General features: G+C 39.8%; 1 protein-coding gene across 1 annotated transcript; it reads right to left on the bottom strand.

Annotated features, from left to right (window-relative positions):
• Positions 1 to 5,355: 5,355 nt before the first annotated feature.
• On the bottom strand, positions 5,356 to 25,095 carry LOC139327453 (membrane-spanning 4-domains subfamily A member 12-like). The gene is made up of 6 exons (XM_070957289.1): positions 25,006 to 25,095; positions 19,185 to 19,304; positions 9,105 to 9,161; positions 7,097 to 7,228; positions 5,810 to 5,920; positions 5,356 to 5,478 (listed from the first exon to the last, which is right to left on the bottom strand). The coding sequence occupies exons 1-6, from the start codon at positions 25,093 to 25,095 to the stop codon at positions 5,356 to 5,358; spliced, it is 633 nt and encodes a 210-aa protein (XP_070813390.1).
• Positions 25,096 to 26,905: the final 1,810 nt, after the last annotated feature.

Below are 26,905 nucleotides of genomic sequence, written 5' to 3'. Positions count from 1 at the left end.
TCTGGTTTGCTCTTACCTCTTTCCATGTTGCTTTTCCATTTTCCTGGGATTTTCTGATGATCTCCTGTAAATATTAACCTTTAACATTTTTCAAGATTCGCTCAGGGAAGTTAATCAATCATCACCTATTATGACATGCTTTTTTAAAGGGATGGACAATTATTAATATTTTCAATTTTTGTCAGTTTTTATTTCCCCACCTGGATATTGTTTCCCCTTTCTCGCATTATTTTCACCATTTCTGCTGAATACATATTTTTCGTACATGCTGTCCTAATAATCAAATGTTTGTAAATAAGACTCCATAAAGCATGGTTTATTATTAGAGAAATTAAACATTTAAAACAACAAATTTGAGATTTAACAGCATTTTGGTTCTGGAAATGCAAATGAGGTAATTTTATATTTAAATGCTAAGTGAATAATTATCTCCCATTCTCCACTTTAAAAAAAAAAAACTTCCCAAAATATTGAAGGAAATACTGAATAGCACCAAAATGCAAATATCTTTTGATAGGGAATGAATCAAGCTATCATTCTGAAGTATCTCTAGATTTCTTTCAATATGTTTGGCATGGTAGAATTTTATTGATATATTTATTGGTTTATTCAGTTTCAAGACTACCTCAATAATAGGCACTTTATAGTACAGGGTTAATACATCAGATAAATAACAGCTAAAAGCAAATAAATAAGACCAGAGGAATGCATGACATACATCATGGAAGAGAACAAGTCAAACATATCCCCTACCGAAAAAAAACAAAACAAAAAACAGACCATAAGGAAATACACCTGTCCAACTTCCTCAGGAACAGATGAAAATCCCAGGTTTTTACAGCTTTGCAAAATCCAAACAGAGTTTAGGGCATGTGGCTCTCAGGGGATATGCTGTTTTCCACAGGGCAGAACATGTCTACTGAGAAGTCACGGTAGAAGTCTTAGGTCCTGCAAGTGAGAATGTTTGCCAGCTGTTCCAAATCTAATTGATTGGGCATGAAGACAGTGATGGGTTTCAAAAATTTTTACTACCGATTCTGTGGGTGTGGCTTGGTGGGCATGGCATGGCTTGATAGGCGTGGCAGGGGAAGGATACTATAAAATCTCCATTCCCACCCCACTCCGGAGGAAGGATACTGCAAAATCCCCATTTCCTCCCTCTCAGCTGGGATTTGGGAGGCAGAGAATAGATGGGGGTGGGGCCAGTCAGAATTTTTACTACCGGTTCTCTGAACTACTCAAAATTTCTGCTACCAGTTCTCCAGAACTGGTTGGAACCTGCTGAAACCCACCTCTGCATGAACAGCAGGAAAGGGACAGAAATGAGAATCTATAAGGGTATCTGTGTAGGTAACAAGCCTTGAATTTCACCCTCAAACCCACCAGTAGCAGTAGACCACTCATAGAGCAGTAGTGTTATATGAGTGAAATGAGAAGCACTAAACCAGTTGTAGGTTCCATGTAACTTGCAAGTATAGCCAATGTAAAACTCTTATATATAATACCTATATCTATGCTCTCTTACTGTTGTACCCAACCCTAAAGCCTGACTGGAAAGGGTCCTTTATCAAAAAGGAAAGATTGAGAACCAATTAAAAAAATATCCAACGTGACCAGGTCCATCAGTGGCTTCTTGAGGAGGGGGCCAATACCTTGAGATACCAATATCTTCTTGAAGGTAAACAGAATGATCCCCTCATTCAAACACGTCACTTGAAACCAGCAGTTTGTCACCTCCTGGGAAAACTAAGCAGGAGGTACATTGAACTAAAACATAGAAAGCAGCTCTGACATCCCAGAGAATCCTGTGCGATGACTTGACATTCTCAGGCTTAAATTCCTCTTAGATAATAGAATTGTTCATCCAGAGTGCACTTCTTAATGAATCCATCAGATGCCTAGAATATTTTTCATAGCAGCCCTTAGGTTGTTCTTCCTCAGCCCTCATGAGAGACCAGGTCACCTTAAAAAAAGGTTACTGGGCACATTTCTGCCAATGTATTATGGGAAGGAGGAATAAATAAACATTGCTACTCTTCTCACTTCTGTGTCAGCCTTAATATAGGGCCCTACACATGTGCGAGTGGATGAATTCTTCATCTTTCTCTAGTAGTGCTTGATGTGTCACTTCTGATGCATCATTTCCCAGAAGTTTTTTCCCACAAAAACCAGTAAGTCCACAGATCAAAGAAGAATAGAGGCAGATCAGGTGTAATCCTCTTTATTAAGATGGATTTTATTTCATTTTAGCATTTCATCATTTCTTGATAAGTGGACATTGAGTTATGTATGTATATTGAGTTTGTTTTTTTCTTCTTCCATACAATCAAACCTGATTCTCAGAGACAACCTGGACAAATCCATGCATTTTGGGGGGAAAGTTTTTTCAGTAGTAGTTTGCCCTTGCCTCTTTCCTAGGCTGAGAGAAAGTGATTCATTCTAATGACCAAAAAGTGACTACAAGTAGTCCCTGACTAACAACCGTTCATTTAGTGACCCTTTAAAGTTACAACAGCATTGAAAAAAGTGACGTTTTTCGCACTTACAATTGTTGTAGCACCCCCACAGTCATGTGATCAAAATAAGATAACTGGCATGTATTTATACCAGTTGTAGTATCCCAGAGTCATATTATGACATTTTGTGTCCTTCTGACATGTGTAGTCAATGGGGAAGCCAGATTCACTTAACAACCGTGTTACTAATTTAACAACTGTGATGATTGACTTAACAACTGTGGCAAGAAAGGTTGTAAAATGGGGCAAAATTCACTTAACAACTGTTTTGCTTAAAAACAGAAATTTTGGCTTCAGTTGTGGTCATAAATTGAGGATTACCTGTAGTCACACAGTTGGCTTCCTGCCTAAGGTGGGACCAGAACTCTCAGGGTCCCAATTTCTAGGCTGATTTAATCACTACACTTCTCTGATTCCTGAGAAATTTATGAACTAATAAATGTATTTTCCTCTTACATTCATTTAACATCTGTCTGTCAGACCACTTACAGAAGAAAGTAACAGGGCTCTCCTAGTTCATTTTCTGTTAGAAATCAGAGCACCACAAATCAGAGTGTACAGTCACCATGTGCTTTACTGCTTAAATGTTTAGCTGCAACAGGAAACAGGAAACTCTACTTAGAACAAAAAGAATATACTGGTAGAGTACTATATACCATAGATCCAAACTTGTAAACACTGCCATCTACTGGCTGAATATTACTGTAGTTGTTGCACAAAAACATATTCCGACAACATATTCCATTATTTTCGTCTGGAGAAGCTAAGGCCATTCAACATTATGAAGGTGGATTCTTTGTTAAGCATTAGATAAAAGTCAAAGGACAGACATGAGTTGTCTCAAGTACATGTTTTATTGCAGTTTTTAAAAACATTCATGAAAAACAAGGTCAATTTTTAAAAATAGTGAATCACTGAAGAAATCTAAAACTTAACTTGGTCTAAAATCCAATAAACAGCTACAAGAACCAGACTTCAGTGAAGTCACCCAAGTTAGGTATCCCTGTTTCACAGATAGGCCTTAAAATTGTAGAAATTTCTCTTAAAACATGCTCTGAAAAAAACATTAGTCAAGATGCTTAGAAGCCAAGGAAACCAATCTCAAGCCAGAGAATTCCAAACTCTGAAAATAGTACAAAATACCTAATATGCAGCCAGAAACAAAGAAAGAAAGGGGAAAACATCTCAACCTAGCGTTTTTAGAGGCCAGGACCAGGGTCTATCAAAACTTCTCCTTTCCAAATTCCATGATCCATGCTCACAAACTTTACATGTTTTATGAACCTCTCACTCATTTCAGTGCTGTGTGACCAAGAGAATTTCCTGATGGATTGGGAAGGAGTCCTGCATTCTGTTACAGCCATTGAAGCTGCACACTTGGCTAAGGGTCAGGATCCGGTCCAAATGCTTTCCTTCTTGCAGCAGACACTTTTAAGTGAAAAGCCATTTCTTCTAAGCCAGCCTTTCCAAGCTTAGGTCACTCTTAATTTTGCCTGTCCCTACATCTTCCTTGAACATGGGCTGTACTAGCTGCAGTTATAGTCTTAAACAGCCGGAGGAAACCATTTGGAGAATAGTAATAGGAGGAAACCATTTGGAGAATAGTAGGTTAAACCCAGAACCAATTCGGTCTGGTTATCAGTGTAGGACCAGACATGTAGTCCCATGTTTCTTCTAGTGTTTCTGGCCCTGCATTAGGGATACAGCTGTCCTTCAATGGTACAAAAAACTGTTAGTGGTCCATCATTAGAAATGATTACTACAAAACACTGCCCAAGATTTTCCTATATCCCCTAGAATTTGTGCCATTTTTTTTTCTTTACAAGACATGGTGGTATTACACTGCATGTCCAACTTTGAAATACATAAAGTTGAACTAGGATTTAATGTTCTGGGGTGTGAGCACTTTCTCCTCTGATTTCTTATTTGGTACAACCAAGCTAGGGCCAATGAAAAGAAACTGAAATAGCAATTTTGGCTCAACAAAGCTGGAAATAAGACTGTCGCAAAAAAAGCGGTCCTTGCGGAGAATAAAGGCTGGAACATTTCCCAAGGCTGTTCTATGAATATCTTAATAGGATGTACTAAACGCAAATATAAATGGCAAAGAGTATAACGAGCATCCAAAGTTGCATATATGCTTCATATAAAACCAATCAGCTTTGCTCAAATTAATCTGCAGGTGCTGCTTTCTACAGTATTCTGATTTCCAGCTCCCATAAGAAAACATGAGGGGGAATAAATTACAGAGACTGAGGCCCAGACAGTGGTATATACTGGACATTTGCCAGGACACCTAAGAATGGTACAGAGTCTTTATTAACCAGCTGTAAGACAGGACTTTGGCCAATAGAAATTAACATCATGAACTGGTTTCTATTTCAATGTGTATCAAGTCAATAATAGAGCCAGCCAGAGCTGAAAAGATGAATTAATGTCCACACTGGGCATCTATTGGCTTCAGTTCCATATTCTCGGTCTGGGTCGCCGACTACTTTGTGACTATTTCCAATATGGTATCATGATTGTCCTCGAACCTCACTTTGACAGCTTAGCAGTCCACGTGTCACATATGGTCATTTCCATACACAGCCCATGCAAAATGAAGCATTACCTTTTACTCCGAGGCAAGAAATATCAAGTCACATGTCTGTTATTCCAGGCTTAAATGGAGACAGTACAGGAGAAAGTAGAGAGACAGTCCCTTTGCCTTTACCTGCCAGCTAGAATACTGACAAAAATGAAGGACCTCTGTCGGGCAGGAAAAGGCTAACTTTTATGCCCCAAAAGAAATGCGAGCTGATGTGACTTCACCATATAAATTCCTCCAGCTAGTCTTCTACACGGCCTCAACTTTTAAATCATAACTTACATCATTAGAGATTGGTGGACAATGTATTGAAGATTCTACAGAAGGGACTTCATTATCTGTCCTGACGGTGTTTGGGTCAATCAATATAGCCTAGAAAACAAACCACATTAGACTTGTCTCCCTTCTAGCTTTTCCAACATTCATTTGAGGAATTGATTCTTCTCCCCCCCTCCCCCAAACATCAAAACTCAACTGATTGGATCATTTTTAAAAGGTATTTTCATTTTCTGACCTCATTCCCTCTGAGATTAATTCTGTTTAATTCACATTCATCTGTCCATCCTAGCTACAATATCCTATTTTTTTTCATCAAAACCTGACATACAATGACTGACACACTTTAATCAAAAACAGAAACAATAAACTAATTCTAATTCACAGATGTAGCGGCAATTATAATTTGGGTATTATTAAATCTCACCTCATTGGAGTCAGAACGGGTCGCCCGGCACCAAAAATATGCAGTTGCCGACGCGATGCAGAATTCCACAATGGTGAATGTCAGCAGCACAATGGCGATCCTATTGCCTGTCTTTTCCCCAATGGAAACAATGATACAAGCCGATTAGCAAATGGGAATCGATCCATTTACTTCTCTTGGAGGGTGCTTCAGTTCATATAATTGCTTTGTTCTGTTCCCAGGGTCCCACTTCATGCCTTAGAGCCCCAGTACTCTTGCAGGCATCTCCTATTGGGTCTGATTGGTTTTGTCCTACCTGTGTACTTCTAGGTCCATTTAATTTTAAAATCATAAAAGTTGCTATAATAGAGTGGACTTACAGCAGCATCTTCATTTCTAAAAAAATGTTTCTGTATCTCAAATGGTTCTATAAGTTATTCTTAGAAAATAGTGATGAGCAGAAGCAGAAGCAGTCCAGAGACAGTTGAGCTGCTTAAAAGGGGGCAAAAGAGATTGGAGGAAAGAAGGCAAAAGTAATTTGGGGAGAAGAGAAGTCCTCTAGGACAAGGGTCTCCAATCTTGGCAACTTTAAGACTTGTGGACTTCAACTCCCAGAATTCCTCAGCCAGCTTTGCAAGAGCTCCCCAAAGACCAAATGTCCCCTTTAGAGTTAAAAGGTTCAGGACTCCTTCTTTATTCTTTGCGAACAAAAGCCTTTTCAAACTCAACATATTTGAATATTCAACATTTAAACTGGGTCATATCCATTCTCTTCTCCATTGTGATGAAATTATCAGCTGATCCTAAGGACACCTTACTCCAATTCACACTGGAGAGCCAATCCAGAAGAAGAAGCAGGTGTCATGCTAAGGAAATCATGCTTAATAGTATAATCCAGGGGTGTCAAACTCACGTCATCACGTTGTTGTCACATGACGTATCGTAACTTTTCCCCCCTTTGCTAAACTGGGGGTGGGTGTGGCCAGTGCGTGATGCATCTGGGCCGTGGGTCGTGAGTTTGACACCCCTGGTATAGTCTAACACTACAGAAAGGTGGTGCTGAAATCTGGCTAACCGTAACTTGAACCAAGTTACCAGTTTGGATTCAAATATCTTCATCTGGGTTTCAGGTGTGCTGGATATAAATGATTGAGTGCCCACATGAAATGTTCTTCAGCTGGATACATCCTTATACTTTGAAAGTGGATGTTTTCCTTCTCAGATATACAACAACTAGACCATAAACCCTTCTAATTCCTTTGCTAGTGTCAGATAGTACTACATTATGTCTGAGCCATTGACACTTACCATCACTAGTGAATATTCGTAGTTATCCTCTGAATGAAATGGCCCATTTTTGCTCAGGTCTACTATAAAAGTCAATATTCCAAGTAACGCAAAAATGGCACTGATGATATTCATGGCTTGTGAGCCTTTTACCTAAAAGGCACAAACATTGCATGTTAGGTCATCACAGCAACAACAATTTTTACAGTATTGAAAATTTAGAACAACCTTACCCAATCAGGTGTCATCCAGATGGGTTGGGACTATAGCTTTGAGGAAGGAGCTTCTCTAGTGACTTAAAGCATCTGCTAGCATCATCAATCATTGTGTTGCTGATTATATTCAAAGCCATAATAATGATTGGGTGATTCAAAGTACTAGAGGGACAAATGTTTCAAAATCTCCAGAACAAATAGTTGGGAACTTAGGAATTGTAACCCAACATGTTGGGAGAGAACAAGGATAGTAAAGGAAGCACTGATGATATTATCTAGTTTGGATAATGAAACCTCTGCTAGAAAACAACCAAGAGCACCAAAGACCTTTTACAGTGAATATTGGTTTAGAATATTAATACATGAGAAGAACTATTTCAGCTCTAGTTCTGCTTCTCATATCTTTGGAAAGTCAACATTTTCATAGAGAATTAGAAAGTTTCAAGTAGTGTTGCCTCCTACAGATGTTGGTTAGACTGCAGACAGACATGTTTTAGAGAGTTGAAGGTGATGACAGAGATATCATTTTCAGTGTTGTGCACTCTAATCTCTTTGGTCCTACTCAGTGGTGGGTTGCTTCCAGTTCTGTCCAGTTCTATAGAACCAGTAGTAAAACCAGCTGGAGGCTCCACCCACCTGCCACAACATCATCATGAGTGATCTGCGCATGCAGATTCGCTCCCACTGAGAACCGGTAGTAAAGGTAAGCAGAACCCACCCCTGATCCTACTCTCACCTTTGTTTAAAATAGGTAGAATACTCCCCACACAATCTACACACCCAGCTGCAAAATCAGCAGCACAATAAGATGGCATATAGTGAAGAATGCTACCTTCTGTTTCTCAAAAAGCAAACTCAACTGCCAAAGTTTGAGAAGTTCACCAAGAAAGATGAACCAGTGAGTACCCTCAGTCTGAATCTCTTCCTTTTTGGATGTAATTTCTTTTGTGATAACATTAGTCCAAAATCTCCTTTCTGTTCCTTTCTAGAAATATGGCCACTAAGAAAAACTCAGAACCTCTCTATTTCCTCCCCATAGAGATTTACTCAGAGGTAAGTCCCACTGAGTCCTGTGAGGATAAATGCAGAGGCAAAGAACTGCTGCGTAGTGGCTACAGATAACAGAATAACAGAGTTGGAAGAGAGCTTGGAGGTCTTTTAGTCCAACACCCTACTCACACAGGGACCTTATACCATTTCATACCTATTATTAAAAGCCTCCAGTGATGGAGCACCCAGCTGAAGGCAAAATCTAAAATATAGTTTAATACCCTGAGCAGAGCAAGTTACTTTTGGGAACAATGCTTTTGATTCTAATAACTGGTGTTATATGAAATATTGTACTAAAGACAGTTAAAATCCTCCAGGAATGGAAAAAGAAATCTCTTCTAAAAATGTAGTAGGTTTTTAATAGGACAAATGAACAATGCCTGTGTACTCTAATGATACCTCCACCCCTGCCTCACCACCCGAATATTCTCCTCTAAGAGGTTCACATGCATTTAGTGGCTTCCAAACCTTCTTAAAGCAGTCATACTTGCTCCTGGGAGGCAATCAACAACATTTTCAGCAACCCCGATGATTTCAAAAGAATAACATGCATGCAGTGAGATCATCATACAAATGCCACGCTTATGTATTTGTATCCCCATGTCCAGCAGAAGTAAGCTGTGGCATTTGTGTGATGAAGTTGCCACACCTTTGCTCCCTTCCCCCCATGGATGCAAGTGCAGTTGTTTCACTGAGAACTTTTCTAGTATTTAAAGCATTAAATTGGAGATCATAGTAAAGAAAACAACGTGAGGCAGACTCACTGCACATTCCGTAGGGCTCTTCTCAGCACCAATTGAGAGGCATCCAGAAACAATGAACTGTGTGGAAAGAAGGAAAGCAGTAAACATTTACATCTCAATTAGGAGAACATCCCTTACAACCTTCACTAGATAATCTCTCATGGTGGTAGAGGTGAAGAGGAAGATTGGTACCATAAAATGCTTTGTCAAGAAAGAAAAGCTATTTGTAAACTAAGCAGTGGGATATACTGTAACCCAATATCTGTCCTGGAGGTCAAACATTTAGTCAAGGATGGGAGACAAGGGGTCCTTCTGCTAATAATCCATCTGAATTCACAGTAAAAACACTTCGTTTTAATCTGACACAACAGGGTGGAAAAGACAGAAAGACAAAGAAAGAAAAGAAAATAATAGATCCCATAAAAATAGGGTAGAAAGGGAGGTATCAGTAAGAATAGGAGTGGGGAGAACCTTTCACTTTTGGCTCTATTATTTATTTATTTATTTAAGAAAATGTATACAGCTGCCCAACTCACTGTCAGTGACTCTGGACTGCTTATAAAGATATTTGCTTATAAACTTTCTATTAATGCACAGATTTTTATTAAAAATATTATCCTATTCTGATATCTGAGAAGTTATCTTTTCAGTCTCATTCCATCTATATAGTTTGTCTCTGTCTGTCTGTCTGTCTGTCTGTCTCCATCCATCTATCTATCTATCTGTCTATCTATCTGTCCCCATCCCAATCGTCCATCTTGTTCCAAGACCTTGAAAAAAAAGGCTGTTCCTGTTCTGTCTCTTGGTAGGCAGAAGTTAAGAGGCACTCTTTTGCCTTCAAATTATAGATTCTTTGCTTTGGAGCCCTAGAACAGTACAGTCTGTGCTCAATTATGATTCATTTTAGGGCTGAGATGAAAGTATTTGCCATATTTGTGTATTTTATATATAAAAGTCAGTTTCCTAACCTCCCTTGTCCTCATTTGCCAACATTGCAGTTTAGCCCTGCTGGCTGTGGTAGTAAATCTAAATAGTTTAGTAAATAGTTTTATCAAAATTATGAAGAAAAAATCTACTCAACATAAGCACATAGACAGTGGTGGGATTCTGCCGGTTCTAGGGGGTTCGGCCAAACTGTTTGGTAAATTGCTGGCTTGCCCCACCCCTTGCCCCGCCCCTCTGCACCACTATTTATTGCCAATAAATAGTGGTGGGCGAGGGGCAGGCGAGCCAGCAATTTAACAAACGGTACGGTGTTTTTTTGTAATTTTATTGGCCCATGGAGCTTCAGCATAGGCTAATTAGCCCATTGATTAGATCGGCCTCCCAACTCTCAGCTGATTTGCTCTCAGCTGTTTTGCGAAGGGCTCTGCTGCTTGCTTGCAGAGTGCTGGAACAGATTTTTTTTCCCCTAGCTATGCTGAAAAACGAAACTGAAAGTAAAGCAGGCTGTTGTCTTTGCTGTTGCTGCAACGTTGGAAAATTAGACAGGCAGATTTCTTTTCTTTTTCCTCACCAAAAAAGGTAGATGCAAACAATGGGAAATTTAGGGGAAAAGAGGAGAGTTCAAGATTTTAAAACACAAAAGAAAAAAAGCTCTATTTAACTAGGGAATTGTAATAATTGAGATACTACTAATTGTATATTGTGTTGAAAGCAGAAATGGTTAAGTTGTGGTTTGGAGGAATATATGGGGGAAATTATTTGGTTTATTATTATTGGTAAATATAATTAATTGATTTGTAAGAAATTGGATTGCATGGAAATAATTGGAGTATTCATGTTCATGTTGATTCATATACAAAAAAGATAGTTATATAACTAATTGATTTATATTAAAATGTTGAATTTATATTAAACAACTGTAATATTACATAATTAACCAATGTGAGGATGGATATAAAAATAGATGACAATGGGAAGGGGTATAATATAGAATAGAAGGGAAAAATTGAATTTGATTAAGATTAGAGATGAGGATGAAGGGTAATATTGTTTTTTTAAAAAAAATAGATGAGGAATAAATATGGAAAAAAGGAAATATAGGAATTGTAAATTTAATTGAAATGACTAAACACTGTTTAAATTTGTGAACCGGCCAAATACTCTGTTCAAAAAAAATAAATTGTATGTTTGTATGTGTGTTTCTAATTATTGCTATTTATTCATATTTGTTCTTTTTTATTCTTTAAAGTTTAACAATTCATTCTTTATCTTAATATCTTTATATTTGTTTGGGGTTGCCTTTCTTCCATTTCATCTTTTTTACTGTACAGCAATCTTTATCTTTCTCCTCAAACCTACCACTTCTCTCTTTTCTTTCCTTCTTACTTTCTTTCCCCCCCACTTCTTCTCCTCCCTACTTCCTCTTCCTTTCTCCTTCTCCTCCTCTCTTCCTCCCACTCTTACCCTCACTCCTATTCTAATTTTCCTTCCCTTCCTTCCTCCCTTCTCTTCCTTCCCTCTCTCTCCTTCTTTCTTCCATCTCTCTTCTCTTTCCTTCATCCCTCTCTATTGCTGTATCCTTTTGTGCATATGGATTACTCAGAGGGCTGAAAAAGTTATTTTTGACTGGTCCTCGCACTTTTGACCACTCCTCGAACTTAGGAATGTCCTCACATTTTACATTTTTCGCCCTATCTTGTCACCATGGTGAAGAGAAGCAGTTGTGAAATGAGTGACACAGTTGTTAAAAATACTACAATGGGCATAAATGATGACCAGTCATAAGGGTGAGGACTGGTCAAAAGTGTGAAGACCTGTCAGAAATCACTTTTTTCAGCCCTCTGGGTAGTCCTTTTGTGCATATGGACTACTCAGAAGGCTGAAAAAGTTATTTTTGACTTTTGATTGAATCCCACCACTGCACATAGACCCTCACAACAAAAATTTAATGGCACTGAGCAAATGAGGACATGAGTAGTGAGGACAAAAATGTGATTGTTCAGTGAGACCAATCTTTTTATCAATAATAATTTGTGTTGATTTGTAGAGGATATTCATTGCAGCCCTAGTCAGATAAGAAAAGTAAATGAATTTTGGGAAGTGATTTTGCTAATGTAGTTTTGGGTATTTCTCTATATGAGGCTTAAATAGTCTTTGAGTTCTTCCCTTGCTACTTTTCATAAATACACAGTTGTGATTATCAGATTCAGAGTCAGCCCCTAGTCAGTTAATAACCATCATAGCCATTTTAATTTCCATTGTGGCACTGTGGGAAAGTAGAGCTACAGATCTGTAGGGAAGCAAATAGCTAGGGTCCCATTGACTGAGGAGGGGGTCCAAGATAGGGTATTTGGTACAGCCAGCATCAAACCTGGCACCGGCATTATTGTTAGTTGCTGGAAATAGGAGAGAGTCACAGTTTTGATTTCAGACTTATGTCTCATGCTAATTTAAGCAAACATTATCTTAAGCCTCATATAGAAATGTACACAACAATACAGAAGAATGCTGGGAGGATACTAATGAAAAGTGAACCAAGGTGATCAGACTGATAACTGGTTTAAGACATATGGAGAAGTGAAGTTGTGTGAACAGAGACAACTACATAAACACAGGTGTAAGAATATGGACACCTACGCAGGAAATTGATGATGACAGTCACAGAACTGAACAGGAGTCAGACTTAGCATTGACAGTACCTCACACTGCTGCTTCACACACAAACAGAATTTGCTGGATGCAGTTCTCCTAAATCTAGCAAAGAAACATCTGGGTTTATGTATAATCTGTTAGAGATTGTACTTTCCAGATTTGTCTTATTATGAAAGTGCCTTTGCTGTTAAGCATGAAGATATGAATATAGAGTTTACATTATAAAAACAAAGATTTAACCACAAAAAGGTTTATAATTTATAATTATTCTTAGAGGACACTCAGCTTATCTGTTACATCATCTAACAGATCCTTTCTCATTTTTTTTTCATTCTTTCTCTGCATCCAATGCAACGGTATATATAAGAATGCAATTTATAGTACAGTATGTAATAAAACAGAACAAAGAACAGAGCTTAATTTCTAGGTTGAAAAGGCACAAGAAGAATGAGGAAATAGTGAAAACTGTGGGAGAAGGGAAATAAGAAATGGATGCCAACAACAATTCAGATTTAGAGACATCTAAGACTAAAAAAAGAATTCTGTGTGTGTGTGTGTGTGTGTGTGTGTGTGTGTGTGTGTGTGTGTGTGTGTAGACAGGCTAGTTCCAAGCCATATGCCAAATAAACATCTGGTGAGAGGACATTCTGCCGCTTTCTGGATTGACTGGATTTTGTCCCCAAACAAAAAAGTCATTTTGTGAACAAAATAACTGGAATATGTGTTCATTAGCCCTGACCTTAAAGCTGTTTATTACAAATTAAATCTATTAAGATTTGTATTCCAAGAATAATGTTTAGGTGGCACAAGAGCTGGTGGTAGTACACAGCCCCTTAATGCAGTATTTTGCATTCTACATGAGTGAAAAATAAATAAATGAAAAAAAAAATCCAGAGTGAGAGAACAGCATGTTTAAACTTTTCCTGGGTGGTTGTATACTGACATCTCATTCATTCTAGAGAAGATGATTGGCATACCATTTTGCCCCAAAATTGCAGTAACAGAACCAAAAAGCTGTGCTAGACTTATATCTGAGCTGCAAACATTTAGACAAGTAGGTGCAGCTGAGAGCTAGCAGTTTCTGTATCTTTCTGCTGGTATCCAATAATCACCTAGTTGGCATTAAAATGAAGAAGTGTCCCACTAACCACAAAAGTATGAATTATCAAGGACATGATTTTCTCAACAGAAATATATTGTACCCTATGAATGAAGCAAAGGGATGCTCCTGAACTGTGGTTTGGAAAAATTACTGAGGACATCTTGGACCACAAGAAGAGTACATGAACCATTCAGTATTAGATGAAGTTAAAGTAGACTGCCCATTGGAAGCATTAATAATGAAGCTAAAGCTTAGCTGTGTTGGACATCTTATCCAATGTCACTGGAGAAGACCCTCGTGTTTAGAAAAAACTGGTTGACCAAATACAAGGTGATTGGATATCCTCTCAGGTGACACAAGTAAGATATTACAAGAACCTAAAGAAACAGACAATCGTGGCAACATGATGCTTATCAGGTCAACAACAGTCAATGTGGCTGAATGAGGGAACAGCAACAGTGACAACTCAGATCCAGGCAACCCAGAGATGGTAGCTCTAAATCCTAATTATTTACTTCTTAGATTTATATTCTAGCTCTTCTGTAAGTGCTCAAGGCTAACAGACACAGATGGATTTCCCTTTATTTTATGCCCACATCAGCAATCCTGTGAGATGCATTAGGTTAAAGAGTGACTGACCCAAAGACATTCAATGTGGACCCAGAAACATTTCTAGTATGAATGAAGTTCTGTTCATCTTGCAAACCGATTGGCACTATTTGCAGTCCATATGTGACCAAGACCTTCCACACTACTGAATTAAAGTGTTATCCACATGTCTTTGAGGCATCAGAAAACTATATTGGCTTCAAATTTGTTCTCTCCATTGCTCACCCCTGTTCTGCCTCTATTGCCTCTGGTTCAGTTCACTGCCATCACCTGATTCCTCATCAAAAATGGGTGAGAAAGCCTTGTGGAATGTCCACACCATGAACATTTTATGAGTATAAAGGAGAGGACATTATTTGAACAAAAGGTAACTAAGAATGACTTAGATGGATCTGTCGTTCAGGACTGCTTATGAGGCAAAGGGAACACAGAAGAAATAAGAAATTGCCAAGGTGTGTTTGCATCCAGATTTGGCAGAAGTGAAGAAAATAAAGTGTAGGAGTAATGTAAGTGTTGGGTTTGATTAAATAATTTGATCTATGGGTTTAGCCATCCTCCTTCTTCACCTTTCAGATCTCCCAGACAGGAAGTCAGTTGTCTCTGATCCCACAAAATACCATTCCATAGGATCAGAGAGCCTGGTTTTTGGAAGAGCTGCCTTCCCTCTTGATACTTCTTCCAACCTTGACATCAGCTACCTGTAGAGAGCAAGGACAACCTGAGCTCTTTAAACTTGCTAAGACTGCTACTAAGCCCAAAGCAATGGCTGGCGGGGGGGACGGGATGGGGTTGTCTGATGCAGCTAGAGTTTCCTTTCCATTTCATGGCACATCCCCCCTTCCATGGTGAGTTGGAGGGATCCTTCTGTCAAAGCTAGATCTCTGAGACCAGGATTGACTCAGAAATGAGGTAAGTACAGGTGAGAGGCAAATTTGTAAGTTCTGGATTCTCCCACTGTCCCAAACAGAATAACCTTGGGAAATAGTACCCAGTTGTATCAACCAGTGGGTGAAATCCAATTTTTTTTACTACCGGTTCTGTGAGCGTGGCTTGGTGGACGTGGTGTGGCTTGGTGGGCGTGGCTTGGTGAGTGTGGCAGAGGAAGGATACTGCAAAATCTCTATTCCATCCCCACTCCTGAGGGTAGGATATTGCAAAATCTCCATTCCCACCTCACTCTAGGGCCAGCCAGAGGTGGTATTTGCCGGTTCTCCAAACTGCTCAAAATTTCCACTACCGGTTCTCCAGAACCTATCAGAACCTGCTGGATTTCACCCCTGGTATCAATCCTACACCTCAAGTAGTGGATGGGTGCTAGGCTGATTCCATTCTCTGAAGTCTCCACACATGGCACCAACTGTTTAATGAAGTGTACAGATTGTGCTCACAGGAAAATGACCACAAAGTAGGTCATTTAAGAGGAAATTATATATTAATGTTAATATTGATATTGATACTAATATCTCATCTGTCATTTCACTCTGAATTTAAATAAAATGAATTTCAATACTTTCCCCAATGTTTTTGGGTGCATATTTGTCAGGTGAATTGAAAAAAAAAAAACCCAAGGGTTTGCTTTCAGAAGCTATAGAAAGGGGGTCTGAATTTTAAAAAATGTCAACAAGGAACTGAAATCCCACCAAGGTTTCTTAACTGTCATGCCGCCATCTTTCTGCTGTGTGAAAAGGTAGCAGTCTGACAATTTGTGGGCCCTTTTCCCAATAGCAGCAACCATGGTTGCGGGTTGCTATGGTGGCTGGGTTGGAGAAGCTGGCGAGCAATCAACAGTGCTTAGAGACAGGAAGAGGATGCTGTACTGCTATGGAGAGGGAGGTGGGAGAAAATACAGTGGGTGGTTTGACCCCAGAAGAGGAAGATATGAGAATCCTTGCCAATAGGAAAGCAGATTGCCTACAAGGGTTGCAAGGCTTCAGTGATTCCAAGGAAAACACCAGCCTTGCTGCTATCACTAACAAAATGGAGCAGGCTTACTCAGTTCCCAAAATAAATGGTGGTGAGAGCAGTGGTAATGATTTGTTAGGTCTGCCCACTCCAGAAGACAGTATAGATTCACAACTGATCCCTAAGAGATACAAATGTATGGGCGTGGAAGAATATTTTAAGTGACAACCTTCTGGGAGGTAAAATAAGCCATCCTTTAAAAAAAAAAAAAAAAGGATTGTACCGTATTTTTCGGAGTATAAGACATACCTACCTTTTTTGGTGAGGAAAAGAAGAAAAAAAAATCTGCGTCTGCCCAATTTTGCCTCATTGCAGCAAACAGCCTGCTTTACTTTCGGTTTCGGTTTCAGCATAGCTTGATTAGCATAAGGAAAAAAAAATCTGCTCCAGCAATTTACCTCTTTGCAGCAAGCAGCAGAGCCCTGTGCAAAACAGCTGAGAGCAAATCAGCTGAGAATCGGGAGGCTGATCCAATCAACTTGTGCTAATAAGACTGTGCTGAAGCTGAAAGGAGCTGTTTTTTCTTGCTGTTTGCTTGCAAGGAGGTAACTGCTGCGAGGCACAGGCCAAAGGGGCGGGGCCACTGGGTGGGCAGGGCTACATTCAGTGTATAAGACACACCTAAATTTTCACCCCCTTTGGGGGGGGAAAGGTGCGTTTTATATGGTAATTTTGCAGTTTGGAACTTGCCTTTTTGCCTCTCCTTGGTTTAAAAAGAATATTTACAAGCTGGAGCAAGAGGAGAGAAGGGCTACCCAAGATTGTGAAAGGACTGGAAATCAAATCCAAGAGGAATGGTTCTAGGAATATTTCGCTTGAGAAGTGACGTGATTGCTGTCTTCAAATACGTGAAGGACCGTAGCATTGTAGAGGATTTAATTTCCGACTGTTAAGGAGGAAAAGAATCAATGGGATGAAACTTCAAGGATGTAGAGACAGATTAGATAGTCCAAAGAACTTCTTGACAGTAAAAACTGTCAAATCAGTGAGATCTAATTCTTCCCCTTCAGTGAAGGTTTTCAATTAGAGGCTGGATAGTCATCTATCATGGCTGCTGTAGTGAATCCTGCAATATGCCTGGGGTGGGCGGGGTTGGCTTGATGTCCACTTAGGTTGCTTCCAATAATTATGGTTATTTCATACATGCAGCATATGAAATTGTGTTTTAAAGGAAATAATAAACATGCAGTAGAAGAAAAACAGAATATGTTCCTTTGGCATGAAACTGAATCCACATCCTAATGCTATTAAATCTCAGAGCAATGGTGTTTATATTTAGAATTTATATCCTTTTCCTTTTTTAAGAGAATAATATGTATTCCCCCCCCCACCCTCTCAAACTAATGATGCTTTTAACATAATGGAAAAAAAGACATTTGGGCCGAAGTGAAAGTACTTCATTTTTAGCAAGAGCATGGTAGGAACAGAATAAAAAAATTACAAACTAAAAATTTGGACGCTTCAAAATAAAGGAAAGAAGGAAGGACATGCAACTTCGTAACATATTTTTTTGAACAGACAGGACAGTTTTCAGCAAGAGCTGAAATGATGACTCATGACGGATCAGACACTTTTGAAGGAATCAGGCAGGCACCTGAAGGTTTGTTCCACAACATTGAAAGAAATCTCAGCTAAGTGCTGGTTTAGTTGGGAGGAAGCACCACTGAACTCATTGAGGAGGAAATGTATAGGTAGTCCTCGACTTACGACCACAATGGAGCCCTTGAGTTGCTAAGTGAGACATTTCTTAACTGAGTTTTGCCCCATTTTACGGCCTTTCTTGCCTCAGTTGTTAAGTGAATCACTGCAGGTTGCTAAGTTAGTAACTCAGTTGTTGAGTGAATCTGACTTCCCCATTGACTTTGCTTGTGAGAAGGTTGCAAAAGGGATCACATGACCCCAGGACACAGCAATGGTCATAAATATGAACCAAGCATCTGAATGTTGATCACATGATCATGGGGATCAGTGGTGGGTTCCTCCCGGTTCGTCCTGGTTCTCCCGAGCCGGTAGCGGTGACGATATGACATCACCGAACCGGTTCTTCCCCCTGCGCCCCCCGCGCCTCCCCCACCCCCCGCGTTATTCTTACCTTTTATTTGCCCCCACCCCCAATCTATTGCTGCCTCCTGAGTCCCAGCTGATGGCTAGAGGGAAAAAAACTGTTTAAACTCTTGCCGTGGGGCTTCAAAGGGCCGCCCTACAGCTGATCAGTGTTAAAAGAAAACAAATGAGTAGACCGGTGCCTGCAAAAATACATGAGTAGATCAGTGCCTGAAAAAATATATGAGTAGATCAGTGCCTGCAAAAATATATGAGTAGATCAGTGCCTGCAAAAATAAATGGGTAGACCAGTGCCTGCAAAAAATAAATGGGTAGATCGGTACAGCTCTGCAAGCAGTTAAAAGCCTGGTAGACCAGTACCTCTGCTAAATCCGAAATAATTGTCACATGACCATCAAGCCACGCCCACAAAATAAGCCACGCCCACAGAACCGGTAGTAAAAAATTTTAGAACCCACTCCTGATGGGGATGCTGCAAAGATTGTAACTGCAAAAAACAGTCATAAGTCACTTTTTTCAGCACTCTTGTAACTTTGAATGGTCACTAAATGAACTGTTGTAAGTCGAGGAGTACCTGTAGTTAATCATAGAACTCGGGAACTATTTTTCATTCAGCAATTGACATCCTGTCTCTTTCTCACCCAGGACCTCCCACTACCCTTCCTCCCTTCTTCTTCTATATAATCTCTGTCTCCTGCCCATCTGCTCTTCTACCCTTCCTCACCTATCTGGAGGGAAAGGGGGTTTCTCTGGTCTGTGATACTCACGGATGCTCCTCCCAAGAAGGGAATCTCTCCAGATACAAAGAATGAGGTATATACACTGGACAGGGTGCTGAGAATGATCCCAAAGCTAATGTGTATGAAGCCAGTCATGATCTGGATGGTCTGTGGAAACAATCAGGGTAATAACACTCAGCACTTGATGGATTAAATTCACACATGCATGCACGCACACACACACACACCTTGAATGATTACACTGACTTCAAAGGGTTGGCACCAGAGGATCTTCTGTCCCATATGGCTGCCACCTATTTTATCTTAAAACAGTTTTTGCCATCCTGGAGATTTGGAGATGTGTAGGAGTTCATTTCACCTCTCCAACTCACCACAGTCAACTTGCTTTGGCCAACTTGCTGCGGCCAACTCTCCATGATCAACTTGCCACAGGACAACTTACCACGGCCAATTCGCCACAGGACAACTCTCCATGGGATAAGAGTTACACTAATATCGAAGAAATAGTGGAACAGAATCATTAAAGAAAGGATGCCAAAGGAGGGACAAAATGAAATGCGAATGACAAAAATTAAAATATTTTTAAAATTATTTTAAATAATTAAATTGAATTGTTGAGCTGTCCCACAATGAGTTGTCCCGTGACAAGTCAGCCATATCGAGTTGTCCCGAGGTGAGTTGGCATGGTGAGTTGGCCAATGCAATTAGTTGTTCCATTCCGACCTTCTTCTTCTGCTCAGTTTAGCCAAAGGTTTGGAAAGTTGCTCTGGAGCCTCTTTCCACTGATCAGGCACTTCTTTCTCTCCTCACCGCTGCCCTAAATTTTATGTTGCATATTATCAGCTTCTAAGTAAGAGCTCCTAAAGATTAGTGAGAATAATTTATGACTGCTATTGGAAAGAAATCCAGAGTTTATAAATCTGTTTAATTAACCATTCATTTTGGCAGCAACTAGTAGATATCCTCTCCAAAGTTAGCCCCAGTCCTATTCACCTTCTGCAAATCTCTTAAAATGAATTTTTTTTTCCAGCAGGCCTGGGGATCCCTTGGTAACAGGGACTCCCACAAGTTGGGTATGCTATATGTGAGATTCTGATGCAGTCTCCCAAGATCTGTGTTTAATTCTTTTTAATAATTACTTAAAACCAAGGGTGAAATGCTCCTGGATTGGACCGGATCGCCCAATCCAGTAGCGATCTTGGCCAGTGGTTCGGCAATCTGGTAGCGATGGAGGAGCATAGCTCTACCCACCCGGGTGTCATTACTTCCTGGTTTTAACCAGGAAGTTGTGTGTTTTTTATGTTCTGTGCATGCGTAGAAGGTTTTGCGCATGCACAGAAGGTCTATGTGCGCCTGTGATGCGCGTGCGCTTCCAAACCGGTAAGTAGATTTCACCTCTGCTTAAAACTTGTTTTAATTGTTAGTTTTATTGTATGCCACCTAAAGTCACATTTGTGAGGTGGCAGCTACAGACAGTCCTGAGGCTACAACTATTTGTTCAGTGACCTTTTAAAGTTATGACGGCACTGAAGGAATTATGACTCTGGTAGTTCTGGTCATTGCAGCATCTCCCTGATTATGTGACAGAGATTTACGATGTTTCCGGCCACTTTACTTCAAGCAAAGTCAATGGGTAAGCCAGCAGGAAGTTGGAAGTCGTGGTCACATGAGGTCCTCACTTAAGGACCTGCACAGTCCTCATTTAATAACAACTGGACTGCTGGAATTGCCATCGGTAAGTGACATGGTCATGTGACATCACAATTCATGCCTGCATTGCTTAGTTATAGCAATTCTAGTCCCTACTGCCATCGTAAGCCGAGGACTATCTTTATATAAATTTGAAAATAAATAAATAAATAATAGGTGACTCTGTGTCTGAGGTTTGGGAATGGGGATGCTCATTAGCCTAGAAGAGTTTGTAGAATGAATTAAACTTCTTCTAGGGGTCCCAGGGCTCTGGTCTCCTCATCATATAGTCCTTAGCTCAAACAGGGTCAGTTAGAGGTCATAGAATGGTTTTACACTAGGTGTGCCTAACTGGTTATATTGGAGCCGCCTAGTCTGCATGAAATGAGGAATTTATGGGAGCATTCTGGTATTCCTATCTGCTTGGGGCCTGTACCATCTTCAGAAGCATCAGAGATTGTACAGTGCTGTGGATAAGGATTTGAATTGTAACAAGTAAACCTACAGTAGATTCTCTTCGCACAGGGAGGAGCTTAGGCCTTTTTATTGGTTGCCTTAGATCGACCAATCCTAATGTGTTCCTTCCTGGCTTACAGCTTCTGTCTTCACTATTCCCCAAGCAGCCAAGCAAAATCATTCTCTGTGGTGAAGAAGGTTGCCATAGCGAATATATAAGGACTGTGTTAAAATCCAGCTTTTCATTCAACCCAGATTTCACAAGTACAGTATTCATATTTTTAGGATATGGGGGATGGGAACAAAACCCTCTGCCCTCATATAATACACCTAAAAAAAACCTGTAACCTTTTCACTTTGGTCAGTGGTTTATATAGACCTCACAGGGGAGACATTGGGAGTCATAACAACGAGTGTAGCTACTTGGATCTTCTGAGAAGATCCAAGAGAAGACTTTTCAAGAGAAGCTTTTTACTGCTACTGGCCTAGGTTGATTTTACTTTTAGTCTCTTGACAATAATCAAAGATCTAGACTAGACAAATATAGAAGAGTAATACAACAAGCGCTTGATTTACTGTAATAGGGGAGAGAATATCTGGTATTCTCAAATGTCTGTTAAAACCTAAAGTATATAATTTGTGTCAATCTATGTCATTTTTATAACAACATCAATTTCATCACTCATAAATTGCTATAAATATCATCAAATTACAGTTCTATTTAATTCCCCTGATCAATTATTTTGGATGCAACAGCCTTTCCTGTTATTTCAGGGGATAACTGGATGGAAATGTTATCAGTTGCATTTAAAGTCCATTACATAAATTGAGAAATTCTGAATTATTCAATTGGAGCAAGTTTCATTGTACTAAGGAAACACTTATTTCTACTTGATTTTTATATTTTATTTCTTCTTATGAAGGAATTTCTAATATATTGCCTCTGTCTGTAGAAGTGTCCTTTTAGATACAAATACTGAATATGAGTGTTTAAAATTCCATTTCTCACCTTTGGATGGCAAATGAATTTTTATGGGAAATTAAGCAGGGGTTTTGTTTTCCTATTTTGTTTTATTCTGCTGTGGTGTAATTTTTGTTTCTTTGTTTACTTATTGTGGATGGATGGATGGGGAGGGGAAGAAGGAGAAGGAAAAGGAGAAGTGGAAGGACAAGGAAGAAAGAGGACAGAATTCTCAGAAGAGAGTCCAATGTTTGGGTAAAAGCTATATAGTTACTGTAGTGTTGCCAGCCAGGCTGACAACAGTGTTTGGGTGGATTATATGTGGAAAAATTTATCATTATCCTCATGGTAAAATGTGCAAAAGATACTGGACTGGAGTTAGCAAACTCCAGACAATGAGTCTGGTAGCTTTGGGATTGCTTGATTAATTTTTCTAAGTTAAGAGATACTGATGCATCAGATGAGGTTGGCAGCTGCCTAGGAGAGCAAATGCCAGGCAGAGCAAATCAGTCAGAACACATCTGAAGTGGCAATATGCCATATGGATGTCTTTACAGAAGGCATTCCTTTGTCCAGGGCAAGCTGAAAGGCCGGGAGAAACAGAAAGACAAAGGCATGGAATTGCTCATAAATAGAGAGGACCTGGAATGGCAACTGTGCGGGAGAACAAGCCATCTGCTCACATCTTCCCCACTAGGCCTGGTGTTTCTCCATAAAATGATTATTGCTAAATGTGACTTTTGCCTATGCAGATCTACCTTCTGCTTTGTGTGTGCGTGGAACATTTTTTTTTTTTTTTAGGCAGAATATCTGGTTCAAACACAGATAGAATCTGCCATCAACAGATGCCCACCTGCATAACTGAAACCTAATGGGAAAAATGTTAGGGTAACCTTGGTCAAAGTTTCTGGATTTTCTTATTTAAAAAAAAAACTATAATATTTATTGTCTCCTTTTGTTTTTTGTTAATTATATAATCTGTATCCCTTATTTCTTTTGGAACATCATTTTCATTTTAATACTTTGGTGCCCTGAAAAAGAGAACAAGGCAACTTCTGCAATTAGCTGGGAAGAAAAAGTGAATATATAGTTCCTTCCATCTGAACACAGCTTTGAAAAACAGGGCAATGGGCTGTCACTTCAACCTTACAGCCTACCTGATATTTCACAATCCCAGTTATCCCAGTTAGAGGCTCTGTTGCCTTCAAAAAGGGACTTAATAGTTGTGATCTGGGCACAGAATACCACACCTATTCTTAGAAAAGCACTTATGTGCTTCTATAGTAGCAAAAAAGCACTGACTCAGTTGCAGGATTTCCCTTTGTAATGTAGCTGTTTATTTATTCAGAATTTCTCCATGGCTGATACCCTTTAGAGAGTGCATAGCGATTTCTGCACAAATACGAATGGAGATGGATTTATGCTTAAGCTCCAATCTTTAAATGTATTTTGTCTCTAGAAGAAGACACTTTCTTTCTGATTTACCCTATGCAAGAGAATGCCACAGCACTGGACTTATGATATGCTCTTGAAGGACAGTTCTAAATGCTTTTATTTTCCCCAATTATTTATCACTGCGGGGGAGACATGGAAGAAAGATGGAGGATGGTGGCAGGGAGGGTTAAGAGAATGCCATTTCTCTCTAGCTGCAAACCCCCCCCCATGCATCTTTTGGCTTAATTTATAGAAGCTGTGGGAGACTTGTACAAATCATGTCTTTATCCTTTGAAGATCAGGGTTTTTTTTATTAGAACTTACTAAGTTCTAACTGCAGCCTTTAAAAAAAAAAGTAGGCTGAGCACTGAGTGGACAATATGGATTTAAAAAATAATAATAAAAATCATCCCTCTGGGCATATGTAATCATAGATACAGGGACTCTGGGGTTAGTTTTCTGGGCAGTCCAGGACTTTGATCAACCTAATCCTGGAAGTGTTTTCCCAATTAGGACCCATGTAGCTGAACTTTAACTTGAGGAAGCTTTAAATGGCGTGGAAATGATGGGCATTTTTAAATGGCTGGACTTAATATTTGGTATTAAGAGCTAAACTGCCTCTGAACAAACAGGTTCCATTGATACAATACAGCAATTCACAGCTGTGAACACTGTCTCTGTCGACAGCTTTCAGCTGCATTTTAATAGATTTTCTTCCTAGAGTGACATTATCCACTTCTGCTATGTACTTAGAGCATTGACTTCAGCATTTAATCGTGGGACAGCAGCATTCTTCTGCTGTCCCAAGTCAAATATGGAATAGTGCACAGTCTTCACAAGAAAGAAAGCAATTCTGAAGTGGTGGGACAGCCGGATCATTTCTTACTCACCTTCACCAGACTTCATTTCTACTTCTAGGAATATTTAGTATTGGAATGCATACAAATATACATATGTTGGCAGAAGATCATTCTTAAAATGAACAAAGCGAGCTATTCTCAGAAAGGTGTTCTAGCCAAATGGATCGTTATTTTCCCTAAGTGGGGACATGATTGATTCCCAAGTTCTTTTCATTGATTTAGTCTAAAGCTTTTCTCTGATTCCACCTCTTCCCAGCTACACCCCCACCCCACCCCATTCACACATACGCACACGCACCAGAAAATCGCACTGCTTAGCCTAAATCAAAGAGCCAGTACCATGCAGGAGAAAGAAACCCATTCCCAAACTCTTCTATCCACCCCCCCAACCTTGCCCAACCGAGCTCCCCTGCCCAGAGGGGGGGTCTCCCAAGCTTCTGACACTCACCCCCAGCACTCGGTTCTTCCCTTTGGGAATAGTTTCCACTGTGTACATCACAGTCCTTCTCCCCAGTCGGAAGTTCCCCATTCCCTGCATGGGAAACAGCTGGCGTGTGTGCTCCCAGGCCCTCGGGACCCTAGCAACTGAACCCTCCGCTGCATCAGCCAGATTGGCTGAACATGGATAACAGCTCGCTGAGCCCGGTTGCTCAGCTCCAGCACACACTGTATCCCAGAGAAAGGGGGAGAGTGGTCTTATTGGCTTCTGTCAGCAATGATGTCACAGGCAGTCAGAGATGCTGCAAGAGACTGAGGGGGTAGGGAGGGGAAGGTCTGACTGGTAGGTAAAGCCGCCTTCTTCCTCAATTACCTTCTCATCCGGCAGAGAGGCACCACAGAGCCATGGGATTTACACAGAGTGGATTTCTGAGCAATCAGAGATTTGTGCTGTAATAGCCATTTGCAGAGGTGTCTCTTTCACAGGCAGAGGAGAAGGCAAATTATTATTATTATTTTTAAAAAATGGCTGGGAACTGTCTTCTGTAGTCAGTAAAGAAAAGTTCTCCGAATCTTTTCCATGATGGTGTTAATATCTCTGATGAAAATGCTGCTTATCGGTTTGGGTTTCATGCATACATCCCCCCCCCAAGACTTAACATCGGTGTAGGTGATACGCTTCTTTCCACTTCCTGCACTCCCCACACATTACATTTTATCAACAGGTTGCTGATGGACTAAAACCAGAGAGAGACTGGTTCAAATGCATCTTCTGTCATGGAAGAAGGCTTCTTTGCAATGTTTCCCATTTGCTTTTTGGAAGATTTCATCGGCACCTTCAAACTCCTGAGCTTAGTTATCTTACCTTTTGTGTTATTTGTAGAGATTGCTTTTTACTTGAAGTGTACTGGAGCAATGACCACAATGATTGGACTTTTTATAAAATAAATGAATGGTGTCTCCTTCCCCATCATCCAATCAGAGCTGAAGAAGCTTCTTGGGTGAGAAGTGAAATGACTTCAAAGAAAAACCAGGACGTCCAGTTGCCTCTTTAAAAAGCACCTTTGGGACAAGCATGACCTGGATGATTGAGAATCTCCACAGACATGGTGTCTCCTTGTTAATGATCAACTGGAAACCAGCTCACTTGATTGATACTCTGTAAGTAGCAGCAAGGAACCATCTTCGGGGCTGTGAAAACCTTCAGCTCCTTTCACATATTCACTCTGCAAGGAATCATTTGAACTTTTTCTCTTAATTTTAATTCAACCTTAAACTGAAAGAGATGTGGTGTGATGATTATGGTGTAAAACCTACTGGAAACTTTAACCCACTCTTTCTCCCTGCAATCTACCTTATAACATGTGAGGATAAAATGGAGATTCCCATTAAACCACATTGAGTTCCTGGAAGAATGATGGAAGATAGAAAAATAGTTTTCCTTATTTACAGATGCGCCATAGATCATGTATACATGAGCCATGGTTATGCATGGTTAGAATGCAGTATTGCAGGCTAACTACCCACTGGCAGGAGTTTGATCTTGACTGGCTTAAGGTTGACTCATATGGTTGAATAAAATGAGGACCCATACATATGCTACCATTTGTAAACTGCTCAGAGTGCTGTAGAGCACGATGGAAGAATAAATAAGTCTAAGTGTTAGTGCTATGCTATTGGGAGTGGGGGTTGAGAGTAAATGCTAGATGTTGCAACATCTTCATATAAATGTCATGACTTACATCAGCTGTCAGGATGCAAATATATTTATTTATTTAATATAATTTGTATGCCGCCCTATCTCTGTAGGACTCAGGGCGGCTCACAACAAATAAAACACCCAATAAAACATAAAATACATAAATATGCATACATAAAATACATAAATGTATAAATATATAATTTAAACA

This window comes from Pituophis catenifer, unplaced genomic scaffold (assembly GCF_029215685.1).
Source record: "Pituophis catenifer annectens isolate HBS135680 unplaced genomic scaffold, rPitCat1.0.hap2 SCAF_1, whole genome shotgun sequence".
In the NCBI taxonomy this organism is placed as follows: domain Eukaryota; kingdom Metazoa; phylum Chordata; class Lepidosauria; order Squamata; family Colubridae; genus Pituophis; species Pituophis catenifer.
This window is presented reverse-complemented; position numbering and strand designations above follow the sequence as displayed.